The sequence below is a fragment of the Argentina silus genome, assembly GCF_951799395.1.
Source record: "Argentina silus genome assembly, chromosome: 5".
NCBI lineage: Eukaryota > Metazoa > Chordata > Actinopteri > Argentiniformes > Argentinidae > Argentina > Argentina silus.
In genome coordinates this window covers 14,219,799-14,236,213 of record NC_139659.1, presented here as the reverse complement: position 1 = coordinate 14,236,213, position 16,415 = coordinate 14,219,799, and the positions used below count along the sequence as shown (strand labels likewise).

General features: G+C 42.7%; 1 protein-coding gene across 1 annotated transcript in view; it reads right to left on the bottom strand.

The window, feature by feature from the left end:
- Positions 1-3,106: 3,106 nt before the first annotated feature.
- Positions 3,107-16,415, bottom strand: part of onecut2 (one cut homeobox 2) — a gene marked incomplete at both ends in the record, with an annotated part of 13,565 nt that continues 256 nt past the window's right edge. Inside the window, 2 exons of the mRNA XM_083669582.1 lie at positions 3,107-3,393; positions 15,549-16,415. The exon at positions 15,549-16,415 is cut by the window's right edge and continues 256 nt beyond it. Coding sequence (XP_083525708.1) covers positions 3,107-3,393; positions 15,549-16,415 — 1,154 coding nt within the window. The remainder of the gene's footprint in view (positions 3,394-15,548) is intronic.

The following is a 16,415-nucleotide window of genomic DNA, read 5'->3' as shown; positions in this document are numbered from 1 at the left end:
GAAAGAGAACCAGATTTGTTGTGTCCAACATAAAGAGTGACTGATTGTAAGTGTGGTAACAAAGAATGACTGTTCCTGGAACTGGAAGGAAGAGGTGTGCTATGTATAGCAGGAATCTTTGGTGTGTAGTTTCACATGGTTTCACAGAAGCATGCTATCTACAGCATGCAGTGCCAGAAAAAACCTGCATCCTCCCTCCGCTACGTGTGTCTAAGTGGAGAGAATGGAAAACCGAGGTAGTCAGTGTCCAGTGAAGAGTGCTATGGAGGAGATACACAACACTGCCATGTTTGAGAAGGAGAGTACACTTAAAATCATACATATATGCACTATATACATGCATATACTGAATACTGGTATAACAATATACAGTATGAATGCGTGTCTAATGTGCTCATATATGTATAAGTAGGCTTTGACAGGAAAAGAAACTTCAGGGGGGAAAAACTGCTGTAGGAATAATCATGAATCTTTGGTTTTGTAGCTGATGAGGTTTTCGTTGTTCTTTTCCATTTTTCTTGAAAAACTGCATAGGCACACGTTAAAGACAATCTTCAACTTTGAGAGACACATTATTCTGCCTTAGGAAGCGTGCTGCCCGTCGTAGGGCACAGCTTCCACACGTGTTTTAACCCTTTTCAGTCCCAAACCTGCTTCCCCCCTTCGACAATAGTCCTGACATCACCAGGTAAAGAACAAAGCTACTTCTCCGTTCCCCCCTGATGTCCTCCTCCTCCTCCTCCTCCTCCTCCTCCTCTTCCTCTTTCTCACCTTCACTACTCTTCATCTTGCCGCTCTTTTTTATAATTATCTTCCTCTTTTAAGAACAGTTTTGTTGTAGAACAGTTAGGTGCAGAAAAAGTTTCTTTGGTTTCGATTTGTCAATAAATAGAAAAAGTCTCAAGTGTCCATTTTTAAGCGTCCTTAAAGCCTTTGGCTTGCTTCTTAATATCATGAAAACCTGTTGTTCCTGGCAAGGGGCTGCTTCCTGGCTTCTTTGCTTTGGTTTTGGTTGTTAGTTTGTTCGATGGCAAGGTGACATGATTGTGGATACTAAACACCTACTGTAAGGGGGCTGACAGGGAGGGAGGTGAATATATACAGCTATAATGCGTTCATAATGCATGATTGTTTACTGTGTTTCAGTGGGAGTGGACAGATGTATATGTATAAAGCCGTGGTTGTCCATAGTAAATGGATGCTCAGCCAGTGTTGAGGTGAGACTCAGACCCCTCCTGTTCTTTTAACACAGGTAAAGGGGGCTTCGCCTCACCACAGACACCCGCTGACCAGCCATCTATCGACCTCAGCCTTTAAACCGCTGAAAGAGATGGAACTGACAGGCATCGTCTTTGAGATTGTCCTCTTTTTCTATTACAAAGGCCCTGATCGGCCATGCCAGTTCATCTCCCTTTGGGTTCAACACAACTGATGGCTCTGGGTTCCCTACGAGGGCTTGTGGAGTCTGGCATGGAGCTGATGGACTAGAACATCTAAATATGGAATGGGCGATTGATTAGTTACACAATAAAGCTAGGGTTTATAGGAGAATCACTTTGGTTTAGTCAGAAACTTTCTCTTTGGGAAATGGCTGATCAAGGGTGTGTACTGTGGGTTATTGTATATGTGTATGTGTGTGTGTGTGTGTGTGTGTGTGTGTGTGTGTGTGTGCGTGTGTGTGTGTGTTAGAGAGAGTGTTTGTTCCTGTGTGTGTACATAGGTGATTAGACTAGTGTACTGTGTGTGTGTGTGTGTGTGTGTGTGTGTGTGTGTGTGTGTGTGTGTCAGAGTGGGTAAGTAGTAGTGGGTGTTCTTCAACCGCTGTTTAGAAATGGCATCCTGAGTTTTCTAATGTGTGAAGAACATTCTGCGTTGAGAAGCAGCCCCAGTTCTATTGCAAAGGAAATGTGCTTCAAGATTGTGCTCACATACTTGCCGACCACTAAATATGTTGAGAAAGAGCAAATTGTAGTAGTCGCCCTATTCTGTTAAGAGTCAATGTGTGTGCGTGTGTGTGTGTGTGTGTGTGTGTGTGTGTTTCTGTGTGTGTGTGTGTGTGTGTGTGTGTGTGTGTGTGTTTCTGTGTGTGTGTGTGTGTGTGTGTGTGTGTGTGTGTGTGTGTGTGTGCGTGTGTGTGTGTGTGTGTGTGTGTGTGTGGGTTTCTATGTGGGTTTGTGCTTGCATACTTGTCAGTACCTGGCTCTAGAAAGGTCTATATGTGATATAGCTCACTCTCCCATCTCTATCTGGTTTCTTTGGTCTTCCCTACCGGTTCAGTATCACTCCAGATCAACAAGAGAGAGCCCATATCTATGCAAGATTCCTTTGTAAAGTCTAACAACATGTTCATGCAACATTGCTTCTAGGTTTTAAACAACTCTAGGACAGGTGTCAACTAGATTCATCCAAAATATAAATAAAAACGGTTTGTATTATTGCAATTTCTAAAAGATAGTACTATACCACAACTGTAAATTTGAATTATGAATGCAAGTCATCTAAATTCACAATAAAGTCCTCTACTGGGAGATTGATAGGACATCCTATAGTTATTTTGAACATATTTTCTTGTTATTCTTATCCAGTTTTGCATATTATAAACATATTCTCACTCAGATATATTCTTGCAGATGTACTCTCTGCCTTTTGGTATTTGAATAAGTCATTTTGGAGGGGGAATGTAGAAGACTAGAATAGAGCAGAGTAAATGTGGACAGAATCTTGTTGTGTTAGTTAGTAGTGAGGGCCAGGCTTGGTGTGTCAGTGGGGCAGTGTGCAGATGAGTTTACCCTAGAGCTTCATCCATGCATGGTGTCTAAATGGGATCAGGATTTGAGTTGCTATACTTGTGCCAGCAAACAGCCCCTTGCCTTTTTCTCATTCTCAAAAAGCAAAATGTAAAAAGTTTGGTATTTCCAGTGGAGGTGCACCCCCTTCCCGGGTTGCACTGACCGCTGCCGCCCACCCCTCAACCCGAACCAACCCCCCCACCCCCCCCTGCCCGTCAGCCGCCGCCACCCCCCCCCCCCCCCCCCCCATACCCCCCACCCCAACCCTCACCCACCCACCCTCACCCCCACCCCCACCCCCAACCCCCCTCCCCGGATCACGCTTTGGTACAAGTGCTGGAGGCTGACGAGGCTCCTCCGGGGCTCCCCTCATCCATCCATTTGTCCAGGCTGCGCCTGCGGGCGTTCATGAAGAAGTTGCTGACGGTGGTGAGTTCCAGTCCCAGCTGCTGAGAGATGGTCATCTGCATCTCCTTGGACGGACGCTTGTTCTCCTTGAAGATGGCCAGCAGGGTGCGCCGCTGCAGGTCAGTAAAAACCAGGCGGGACTTCTTTGGTGTATTGCTCCTTTCCTTGCTTGGGTCTTGCTCTTTTCTTTTGCACGCTTTTGTTTGTTTTTTTAAAGGAAGGGAGGACATGACACAAAGGGAGGAAAGGGGGTAGGGTGAAAACAAAGGGAAACAAGAAAGAACACACGTTAGTAGGCATACGTTTAAATGTTCTGAAAGAGAGAGGACGTGAATATAATGTGACAAAGAATTTAAAGATTTGGATGCAAGTTGACCGTGGGTAGATTTCAAAACTGCTAATAAGATTAACATTATTATTGACATGTAAACTGCAGTATCAGCGACGTAAGTATTAAAATCATATCAATGCAACAGAGCCCACACCACAACAATATTCTACCTGAATCTACCAGGTGTCCAGACATGTTCAGCAATGAATTGTTGATGCTCAAATCTAAGGGTCTAAAGATGTGCTGTGGAAAAGCCACTATGCCCTCAAAGTAAGTGCTTATGTTGCCTCTTTCTGTCCCAAACTAATGTTACACATGTCAGACATTTTGGTGTTAGCCTGTGTGGAATGCTTGAGCTATTTTGAAGTGTTGAGGCAGATGTCGAAGCATGTTCGCCACATCTGTAAGATCAAGGAAGGAAAAACAACAGGGTGGAAACACATGCATAGAAGTAAGCTTGAGCCACAGTCTCTGGTGAACAGTCCTAGTTGTGGAAACCATAAGTTGCTCTTTTGTGTACCGTATATGTATGTATTGTACATCAGTGGAGGCTGGTGGAGGAAGAAATCAGTAGATGGCTCATTGTAACGCATGGAACGGAATGAGGGAATGGTATCAAACACACGTGTTCCATGCATTACAATGAGGCTATCCTCCAATTTCTACCTCCACCAGCCTCCCCCGGTATACTATCCAAGGGAGCTATCCTGGAGGGCAGTTTTCTCTATTACACAAGCAGACTAAAGGACTACTGCACCTCTTATTCTACATATGGAAGAGCAAAATATCACTCAACTCCATCACTCTGGAATCACAAAGCAGCTACTGAGTTAATATGGAACAACATCTTCGTACAATGTCACACTAGAGTCATTACAGCATTCATTTGCAGCACCAGAGTTAAGTAAGATAAAGGAGCAGCCAAGGTCATCATTGGCTAGCAGGACAGTATTTCATTGACAGCAATCTTCTGCAAAATGGCTTCCATGGCATGCAACCCACAGCTGCATTCTAGGCAAAACCATGCATACTCAAATGAACACTAATCATACAGGTAGACTTACACACAATCTGCCTGACAGACAGATAACAGACACACCACTCACTACTCCTAAGGCCTATCATTCATGAAGCTGAAATCACTGTGTTCCATATAATATGTCTATCCTGAAATCACACTAATAAGGTTTACTATTTAATCACAATATTTACACTTTTCATGATTGTTATCAAGTTTGCTGGAGCTGCTTTCATTTAGAATGGGCCATTGTGTCAACATCTTTAAGGTAAGGTTTGGCAAAGATCTAAAGAAACATGATTGTGTTCAATGGGTTTGAAAAAGCCCACATAGCCTAAAGCTGGACCTACGTCCTGAAATATCTCTCTTTTAATATATCATACGAAGGGCAAAGAGTAAAAAACCCTGGAGCGCAAACAGGAGTGTTTACCTTCGACGTGTCTGGCGCAGTATCTCTGGCACTCAACACAGCAGGCCGGGGCTCAAGATTTGATTTGATTACCTCCCTTGAATTAAGTATGCACAACTGAGACCCAGTGAGATCGATATGAATCAGGTTAAGAACTCAATTGAGTACAAAACTATTATGTAAGGGGAAACTATCCAAGGGAGAGCGGGTGTAAATAAACACACGCTCTGGCCCGACGTCTCCCTTCCTTATCGCTATGTGGGCTAGAGATAGGGAGCGCCCTTTCGGACATAAACAGGTCAGGCCGGGGATGTTGTTTTTCTCTGTTTTTCTAAGAGCACAGTGTTCAAATCCCGTCAGAGAATAACAAAAGTGCAAACAGCTCGTTCACTGAAAGATTTGGCCTATCATACAACACTGACTACCGCTCCCACCCTCCCTGAAGCGCCCTATAGGCTTATATAGGCTTATATCATATATTTACTCATTGCTACCAGGGCCTTTGGTGACCTAAAGAGGCCTACACTCAGAACAACAATTGAACCTGTCCGTCAAGAGAACACTGATGAGGAACCTCTCGTCATTCTAGGCCTATTCCACGTGCCGTGGTGCTGTCCATGGTTCTGAAACCGTTTGTCTCTGACTGACCAACGTTGAAGTTCGGCTCTTTTCTTATTGTTGCCCTGTTTCTGCAACACATCTTTTGCTCTGTGTAGTTGTATTGAAACGTGCATAAGCAGCTTGAAACACGTAATGTGATGACAAAGCCTGTGGCATCCGCAACAAGGAGCAGGCCCAAGGCACTATAAGTCATGTGAAAATAACAACATATCAGTTTGATTGGTTGCCTATCACCCAGGAGAGCAAAGGACACCACTCAAACCATAGATGACTACGATCTCGATGCTTTTAGCCACACATCGGAGCCTCCAGCCAAGAGGGATCTCTCTGCTCCACACCCATCATCACTCGGTGAAATGTGAATAGCTACAAACTGAACACACGCTTTTCCTCCAGTGGGGGGCAGTGTTCACTTACAATCTCTCATACAGGTCTCATACAGGTTTTCAGCTTGAACACAGATTTCAATACGCCTGTGTGCAGTCACAGTGTAGGTATATGTGTTCACACGTATCATTATTTTATGTCGTTATCACTACAATAGACAAATTAGCTATTAACTATTCTATCTGATATTTTGGATTAACAGCCTATATATTATGACATTTTCATATGTTTCATAAACATTCCAACAAACATGTTTTGTGCAACATTTGGCTATTTGTACGTCCAGATATCTAGAAAACGCAATACTCAATTCATTAATTAAAACAACGTGTGCAGCTGCTGGAATTTAAGACTACCGAAACAGTTAGGCCGACATCTTCTTTACAGTTTATAATTGGATATAAGCAAATTGATAAAAGGATAAGAATAACATCCAAGCGTTAAAGATGATACAATGAGTAGACAGAATTTATCCACAATTGAGACTAGTTTATTCTGACTTCAGTTATTTTGACTATCCCATCAAACAAAGCATGCATTCAAATATATCACTGAATGATTAACTGAACAACCACCCCTCAATGCTCTGGAAGAGCCCGGGCCTACTTCATACTGCCAAATAAGCCTATTGATATTTTGAAAGCCAAATAAAAACGACATCTTGTGAATGTATAGGCCTACCCCAAAACAAAGACAAAAACATAAAAACCTTGCTTAGTGATGGTTAATTTCACTCGAATTACTTTGTATTACGCTTACTGCGGCTGAAAGAAATCCCACAGCAATTGCCTGGGCAAAAAAGTGCAGACATATCTACGTGTAAAGAGCCAATCTCCCCCGTCAATGGAAGGCCACGGTCGAGTGATTCAATCAAGGTTTTTTTTTCACATAGGACAGGTTACAGTAGGATCAAAAACGCAATTATATTATTCAAAGGGGGTTTACCGTTTCCAGCAGAGTGGGAAAGGGGAGTTAACTTTGGGGGTTTTCTTAAAGGGTAAGGTTCAATCAATTGGATCGATAAGGTAGGCTTCCCTGCTCTTTCATCAGTCGGATAACAGCTCCTCCTGCCATAGTTTATCTTTCCCTGTTGGCACATGTATATCAATGCGGGCTGTCTAACGGCATACAAGCGCATAGGGAGGTTCATCTAACCGCAGAGCTGTCAGGTTTGTCATATTTGACGGCGGCTCTTGTAGGTTTTTAAGTCAGAAGCGAATTTGATCAATTAATTTCTCCCAGTATATTGCATATCCACATTCACATTGAAATTAATAGCTCAATCTACGCCAAACGTCTTGTTCCAGGTTCTGCCCAGGCGGTTTAATAGCCCACTTGCCCCAAGACAAATGAGTCATTTTAAAGTCAAAATGCAAGGGGTCGATGACAAATATACAGTCTTTCCATACATGAATATTCTGCATATTCTGTCATGTCATGTGTCAATATTTTCCTAATTTGTGTCACAGAATAATATACAATACTCTATCTTCAGCAATACAACGTAGACCAAGGCTTTAGTCCACTGAATTTCCAGTACATGACTATCTACAGTATGACTATCAAATTCATGAAAAAATAATCATCTTCAAATGAGAATCTTGCTACAAGCCTAGTGAATCATTTTCTAGGTTAAAAGAACCTTTATGCAATGCAAGCAGCAACTCAGATTGTAGGCCTGAATGCACATACTGTACACATAACCTCACCAAAAAGTGGTCATAATTTCTACAATATAATAGACCTACTTTCAACATAGTGCACTTTCCAGACCGCTTACCCCAATCAAACATGATTTACCTCGTCATACGTGACAATAGTGTACACTACCCAGTACAATCCTAGCTTATCCAAACCAAACATCACAAGATTGCATTCAAAGGCAAACAGTGGACATAACGTCATGAAATCACAACAACACTAGCGAGCTAATCAATGATTCCCATACAATGACTCAAAATGACTCTCCCAGACGCAGAGAAAGGCCAGACAGACTCCTCAACCAATGCCAGAACGTTGTCATGAACCAGTCATTTCTCAACATGGATAGCCAGCAGGGGGTTGCAGTGTCACGTCACGAAGCTGCTGCGGTGGGTGTGGGGAATACAAAATGGACAAACGCATCATCTTAATGGAGCAGAATCTGATCACACAGTCACAAGACAACGACACACAGCCTAATGCCAGTCCCACTGGCAAAGATAGCTGATGTGCCGCTTCTGTGGCTCAGACGGTAGAGCATTGTGCTAACAACGCTTAGGTTGTGGGTTTGATTCCCGCTGGGACCATATATACTGAAATGTATGCACTCACTGCAATGTAAGTCGCTTTGGATAAAAGTGTCAGCTAAATGGCGTATATATTATATTACCTAAGGAAACGCTTTACATTAAGATGCATTTAAATATGTGTGTAGTAATGCTGTATTTACACTTTTAAGAACAATGTATTTTTATGATGTTGCATTGTAATAGAATCGTAAAGTGCATTGTAACAACATATGTCACAAGAGTAATTACAGGGTTACTATACAGATATAGGACCTTAATGCAAACATCAACCTAGGCCTTTCAAAGACCTTCAAACATGTCATTTGAATCGACAATAACAATAATAAAGATGGTTTAGTCCTCTCTCTCCTGTTAGGCAAACCACATAAACCACATGTTTTAGGGCCTTGGAAAAATAACATGCTGTCTCAAGTGACACTCAAAGTGGCCAGAGGAGTGGCTATGTATAAAACAGCAGAACGAGCCCTCCTCTGCTTGCTCTCCACTTGAAATGGTTTCATTTTACAAAGCATTAAGAGTGCTCTGGTCAGCAAAGTGAATGTCCATACCGAGCTGAGAGAGAAAGAGAGAGGCCATCACTTCTCCGTCAAAGACACAACCCTGCATCCACAGAGTTAGGCCTACTTCCAAAAGAACATCCTCCATCCAACATTGACCACAGAAATAAGCCTACTTCCAAATGAACATCCTACAGCCAACATTGACCACAGAAATAAGCCTACTTCCAAATGAACATCCTACAGCCAACATTGTCCATAGAAATATGTCTATATGTCCAAATGAAAATCCTAACATCGACCGTAGAAATAGGCCGACTTCCAAACCAAATTAACATCCTACATTCAACATCAACCATATAACTAGACCAACCTCCAAAATAACATCCTACAGTTAATTCATTCGATCTAGACCAATATCCTCTCTGCTGCTGGGTCTGAGGTGAACGGTAGGCTAAGTTTGGAGAGGAAGCAGTAGCTAGCGACGTGGGGGTGGGTGGGGGAAGCTACGATCAATATTCCACCACAAAACATAAGCCGTAATGATGCTCCCCTCTTGTTCACAGAAACACCCTCCTGGTGCTAACAGTGCAGGCGTATATATTCCTAGAATACAGGTCAGAGTAGTTCCTCTCGCATCTGGCAACGCATCAGGAAGGCTTTAAGAGTGTGTCTCTGTCTAAACCCCCCTGCTGGCACTCTCTCTCTCTCTGATTTTAAAGCATCGCTACCACTTAAAGGCAGTATCAATTCCAGAACAATCTTCAGTGGAGGAGTTCAACAACGGTAGCCTGCATTGCTGAGCTATGTACTGTACTGTACAGCCAGGGAGGCTGGCGGAGGTAGAAACAGGAAGGACAGGCTCATCGCCATGACAAACGGTTTGATTCCCGCTCCTCCTTCCATTCCATCCCGTGCCTCATTCCATTCCGTGCATTACAACGAGCTCCCGTACTCCCGACGTCTAACCTCTGCCCGGCCTCCACTCATTTGCAGTGTGAGGACTCGCAGGCTGGGTAAATGCTTGCATAATGTTTCTGCACTTAGCTCTCTGGGTTGTGTACTGCATGTCTGCGGATGGGCCTTAATGTGCTGCTGCCCCGTAGGCTCCCTGCTTAATGTGCCGCCCTGCAGGCTTCCTCATAGGAGGAGAGAGACGGAAATGAGAGGAGCCGGCGACGCCTCCACCCTAACGAGCCGCTTCAGCGCCACCCGTTCAAAGCTCTCATCTGCATTAGCAGCTTATCCCACATCGCCTTCATCCCTATCAAGGACTGCTGAACAGAGGCTAGATAGGGAGGTTGTTTACCACACACACACACACACACACACACACACACACACACACACACACACACACACACACGCACACACACACACACATACGCACACAGCTCACACACATACACTTATAATCGCACGCACATGCATACGCGCACACACACACACACACACACACACACACACACACACACACACACACACACACACACACACACACAGGCTCCTCTGTAATCACATGGGTGATGGTGGGAGCCTGGCAGGGCTATCTGGGAATCACAGTGTCCACAGTGGTGATGACATCAGCGGTCCAAAGGTCTGTAGCCAGACTTATTTATTAGTGCTGCGAAATGACCAATCACAGCTTTCCGTCGACACAGTGATGTCACCTCGCTGATGAGGAAATAGCCTCGGAGGGATTTGGTGAAATGAAATTCAGTTTCGAACCAGTACTGTCTGGAATGGATGTCACACATGAAGACATGCATAGACTCAATTAATCCACTATTGTTGTTATGCTTTTCTAAGAAGAATCGCAGTGAATTGCATATACATCATTAAGCATCTTGGTCATCAATAATTATGAAATAAATTTAAATATATCCTAAAAACACACACACACACACACACACACACACACACACACACACACACACACACACACACACACAACCAGTTTGATTCTGAAAAGAAGAACATTTAGTTGAATTTCCCCCAAATGTAATAACTGGATAGACACCCACTCAATGCACACAACCAAGCAGGACTTTAGCTGAGTGCTTTTGTCTGTCTGACAGAGGCAGCATTGTAACCAGAGGTGTACTTTTGCTTTTGGAGGGGGAGTAAGTTAACTTTGCCCTTTACTCAAGCTAGTGTTGACAGTAGCCTAATCTGGATGACAGGATGATTCAGAGGCACACTGTTTGGCTTGCTGGCCAGCTAATCTAATGGGTGATGCTTTAACTCTGAGAAAATGCGGTTGAGTATGTTGTTATCTACTGGGTGGACGAGAAACAAATGGGAACACAATGTGATTACATGTTGTTAGGCAAAAAAAACAAAAAAAACATGTCATGATACTATAGAATATAGAATTTCATAATTGGCTAATTTCAAAGAGCATTCTAGAAGAAGCCATATATATTGCAAGCCTGACAAAAATAATGTTTCTACTGTTACTTTCGTGGTACATTACAGTGTTTTAACCACAATGTTACTGTAAGCTCTTCATCCTTAAGGGTTAGGGTTAGGGTTAGGGTTAGAGTTAGGGCTAGGGTTATCCAATAAAGGCTGATAAAAGACTATCATCCAAAATTGGATCTCTTTAATCTGATCAAACTCAATCCAATATTAAATGTAATCAATCTAATAACAATCTAATAACAATCCAATCACGTTGGCCAATCAATTAAGGGGGGATTTCCTTCAAACATTATATTACACATCATACTACAGCATAGCCTAATACACAGCACTGTTTGAGCATTACTAGATAGTATATACACATTACTACATTTAGTTTTAGTTGACATACCATAGTTTTGGGTCCCTGTGCACAACATCCCATTTGACCCAACCATGGGGTTCTCTCTGGCACCTGTTAGGGTGGCACCTGTAGGGGGAGCACACAGGGAGAAGTCTTTTTGTGGTCTGCCTACTGTAAAGCCCATTAGAACATTAGCAACGCATACCTGTCTTTCGTTCATTACCCTTCCCTCCTCAACCCACACTGTAGCCTACAGTAAGAGACCACTTAGACTTCGACAATATGTTGATAAATCTGTCAAAGACAATCTGATCACACTATACCGACTGTAGTAAGGGCCTAATTTCAAATTCTGCTCAGTACTCACACTAATGAATATGCAAATATGCAAACATCAGACATTTATTTTTTTCGTTGCACAACAAGTATTGCACCATGATTTAGCGACATACTTTCCATCTGCTTGGACAGTCAGACCCCCAGCTTGAACGTCTAGTCTACACATTCTCTCACCATGTTTTCATTGGCACTTTAACATGTTCCAAAACACAATTAAAAACCAGGAATATCAACAGTAGCGCTGCTGGCTTCAGTCTCTCCCCCCACTGCGCTGTCAAGCCAACAGGATTGTCCAAGAATAGGTTTGACACGAGCTTTGTTGTGAACCCCAGTGCTGGGAAGATATCTCCATCGTCAGCTTTACTGGAACAAGCCGGGATCAGGTTCCAGATCAATGCGATCTGGGTCCACACGTTTATGTTATTGTTGCCAGCATTAATGCCCTTTTAATCTTCAAGAGATTATCGCCATCGATCCACATCCATACCGCTACACAGATTTGTTTGAAAAAGTGACATAACCACACGTCTGAGAAACGGGAGTGACAATAGACAAAATGTCTATGTATATATGAACGTGGCTCTGTGTTTTTGTCTCTGCGCACATAGGCCTAAACCCTACCGTGTGTTATTTGCATATGTAACGATGTTTACCTTTACATAATGTAATGTACTGTAGGCCTAATGTGTTGCTCCTCCTGAGTCTTTTTGCTTTTAAATTTAGGTCCAACTTCATACAGAAGGCCGTCATGCTTTTTATTTAACAAAGTCGTTGTACAGGTGCTGGATGTTTTCGATAGGGTAATATAAATAGAATAACCTTTTATTTTTATTTTTATATAGGAATACTTTATTTTGCGATAGGCCTAATGTTCCACCGCCGTATTCTAGCCCACCAGCTGTTTCTAGAAACATGAGGGGCAATGGTAACAATGATACTTACCTCTAAGAATTCAACTCCTATTCGTGGCTACCTTGTAGGCTACCAAATAGTGTCTGGTGCTTGTTTTGATAAATTCCCATGAAATAAACAAGTGAAGTTAATGCATAGTTATTATTGTGTAATTTGTTCTGGCATGTAAATCTAATTAAATATTCCGTTCCATAAACTAAAGTGCTACCCTATATATCTATTTTTTTTTTTTTTAAATCAACATGATACGGGATTTTAGTAGACATGAAAAACACAGTGAATGTGGTTATTTTAAACAGATTTTCATAAACGACATTTTTATCCAAATAAAATGAAAATACGTTTTCTTCAATTTGTAAAGGATGCATACATTTGAATAATTTCATCTTATTTTAAATTGGTTTATGTAGGCCCCTATTTGTTTATTTTGCTTAGGCCCTACTCATTCATTGATTTTGTCTTAATAAAATCCACCTGTTCGTCTCAGCACTCTTGAATGTAACAATGACGCTTGTCACCGCTGATTATTTATTTGGTCAGGTTATTTCAGCGGGCTGTGAGCCGCATATCAATTATTTGGTGTAATAGGGAATGCTCTCGGACCCGCGGCACCCTGAGGTGGCAGTCTATCCTGATTGTATGCAGTGTGAGTACCAGTGGAATAAGCTTGAGTCAAGCGTCACGTTTGATTTGACCAAACTAATAAAGCCTGGACAAGGCCATTTTCTCTGCTGAAACGGTACAGCGAAAGGACACCTGCACCCATTCTCTCCGTGGAAACATAGTTTGTATCAAATCATTCGTAGCCTACTGCAAATAAATAGCTGGGCCTACTGAAATGGGCCTACTGCATTGGTATAATGCTGTATTGATATTCAATATGCTTGCCTAAAACAGTCGCGTAAAGATTGGACATTATAACCAACATTATAACCTAACATATTACGCACATTCCAAATTATACATATTATATGCTATTTTAGGCACACATTTTCAATCTGTGATTTTTCTGTCATTTCTCTATAGTCTACAACGACGAACAAAAGCCTTGCGCCCGGCTCCACATTTTGCCTGGTTAACCCAAGACAAGGTGACGTTTTGTGCTCGAGCTCTGGGTCACGCCGAGATTTCTATCAATAATTCATTGAGCCGCTGCAGCTTCTGTTCTTCTTTTCAATTCCCCTGCCTCGCCGATCACATAACACCTTCCCCCCAAACCCCTGGCCGCAGAGTTTACCGCCATCTGTAAGCTAAGGATGCTGCGGGGAAGTCTGCAACGCCTTTCGCTACAACCTCTTCGACGAACGAATGACTTGTATTGAAATATTGTAATATTGTAAACACGGTTAACAATCATAGCATAAGAAAACATTCATAAGAAGGCAACATGGGCTGTCTCCGCGCTCACAGGAGTCCTCGCATGTTACTGCTCAGAGAACATATAGCCTGTACATCAGTAGCCTGTTTATCGCCATTCCATCCACAGCATATATGTAATTTGGCGTGAATATATCGTCAAATGACACTGTCGCCAAGCCAATCAAAGCGATATTAATCTATGTAGACACGGGCCTATGTTGTTTTTATAGGTTATTGGTCTATTTTGGTCTGTGTCTGCGTCTGAATATATGCCTCAACTTAATCAGCCAAATATCCCACCGTTGGTTTTGCCAAACAATCAACTGTCCCTTTGGACTTGAGCACAGATCTGCACGCCTGTTCAATACATTTTGGATGATCTGTTATTTGTCAGGGATAATGAACTGTATCAAAATATAGCCAAGACTTTAGATTGCATGTGTAGGCTATGTATCAGTGCTTGGATATTTAAACTGTCTTTCTTTCCAGGAGTATGAGCATAGTGATTAAATAACTATAGACTAACTTCTGAGTAGTCTATACAGAAGAAATCATTCTGAAACGCAATCAACGGTACAGCGAGGGTCAATTTTTCTCTTTGGCCGAACAAAAGAAAGCAGAAATCTGGTCTAGACGTATATATATATTATCGCTAGAGGGGGCACCAGCCCAACTATAGGACGCACATACATCTCGCCTATTTATCTTGTTTTCAACTCATCTCATGCTTTGATTGGAAAAAGCTCATCACAATCAGCTGCAGTCTCGCATCCTCTGTCTCTGTCTCTTTTTCTCAATCTCTCTTTCTCTTTCTTTCGTCCTTCAGAGCTCATTCACTTAAAAGAAAAAATCCAAACAATACCTCGAGTTTACACAATACCATTGCCTATACTCCAACTGCGTAAATCTGTTCCTTTCATTTAGCAATTAAAGTAATATTGCTAAGTATCCCCTTACAAAAAAAAAAAGAAGCTAAATTGTCCATAATTTTAGAGCCATATCAAAATGAAGAAAAGGTGCTATTTTTCAATGTATTGCACATTTTCAAAAGGGGATATTTATGCTTGAATAATCTCACCATAGTCGCACTCGCACCTGCCATCTCAGCAACAACGACTTGCTCGTCACTAAAAGAGTGTTCCGTTTCAGATAAATAAAAAATAGGTACATACTCAGAATATGAACACCATCAATATTGTACTAAATATAGAAACATGTTAGAGATGGAAATCATTTGACCTTGTCGTTGATATTGATCGGAATTATTGATCAATAATAATACTAATGTAATTCGAAATAAATGTTAATTCGTCTAGATTCAACTATATGAGATATTTAACTTTTAGTGGGAGGTATGTATGAGGAGACGCAGCCAGCAGCATGAGGAGGAGTTGTTTTTATTGAGGATACCTTGTCTTACCTGCAAGCCGTAGGGCCGACATCCTCTGAAACTCTGGTTCCTGCAGCCATTTCCACATCCTTCGAAAGGTCTCCCTTCCAGATTTAAGTTTACTCCAAGGTTTGGGGTTCCTTAAGAGGTCGGAAAGGGTACCTTGCGAACGACACAGCACCCTCTGAGCGAATATAGCCTGTGGGATGCTATACCGCTTCAGTTCCGCAGTGATTCTTTGTGCCACTTCTTTGGTGTTGATCTCTTCGAGCTGCCCCGAGTTGTTACCTTGTTGTCCAGAGGAGGAGGGCGGTCTGTCCCGGTTGGAAGCCAACACAGGCCCGTGGGATTGAGGGTGGCCCGGATGCCCGGTGTGGTGCATCCCGTTCAAATGTGGCATCATACCTGCCGTGGGGCCACCGAGGCCTCGAGAGAGGTGTTGATCCCCTCTGGCCAGCATGGCAGTGTGGGCATCGAAGTTGGAGCTAAGCATCTTGTCATGCCCATGTGTGCCATAGTTGTGGAGGCTTTGCTGGGTGTTATGAATGGAGCCCAAGCCATTGCCAAGGGGACTGCTGGCCAGCGGGGATAAACTCTGACCCATCCCGGTCATGTCCTTATGATAGGGGCTGTAGAGGTTGTTCATTGCTGGTAAACCTCTTTCATCCCGCATCAGCGTAAAACTCCCGCTTACGTTCCCAGAGAGACGCTGGTGGTGGTGATGGTGATGATGGTGATGCGGATGGTGGAATTTGTCCGAAACGGTTGAAATGGGGGGTAAAGGTTGAAGTGGAGTTAAAGTGGTATATGTGCCGCTCATGCCCATCCCAGGTGGGGATGTATCACACGGCATGCTCATAGCGTGATGGAGCGGGAGAGACAATTCTGGTCGGTACT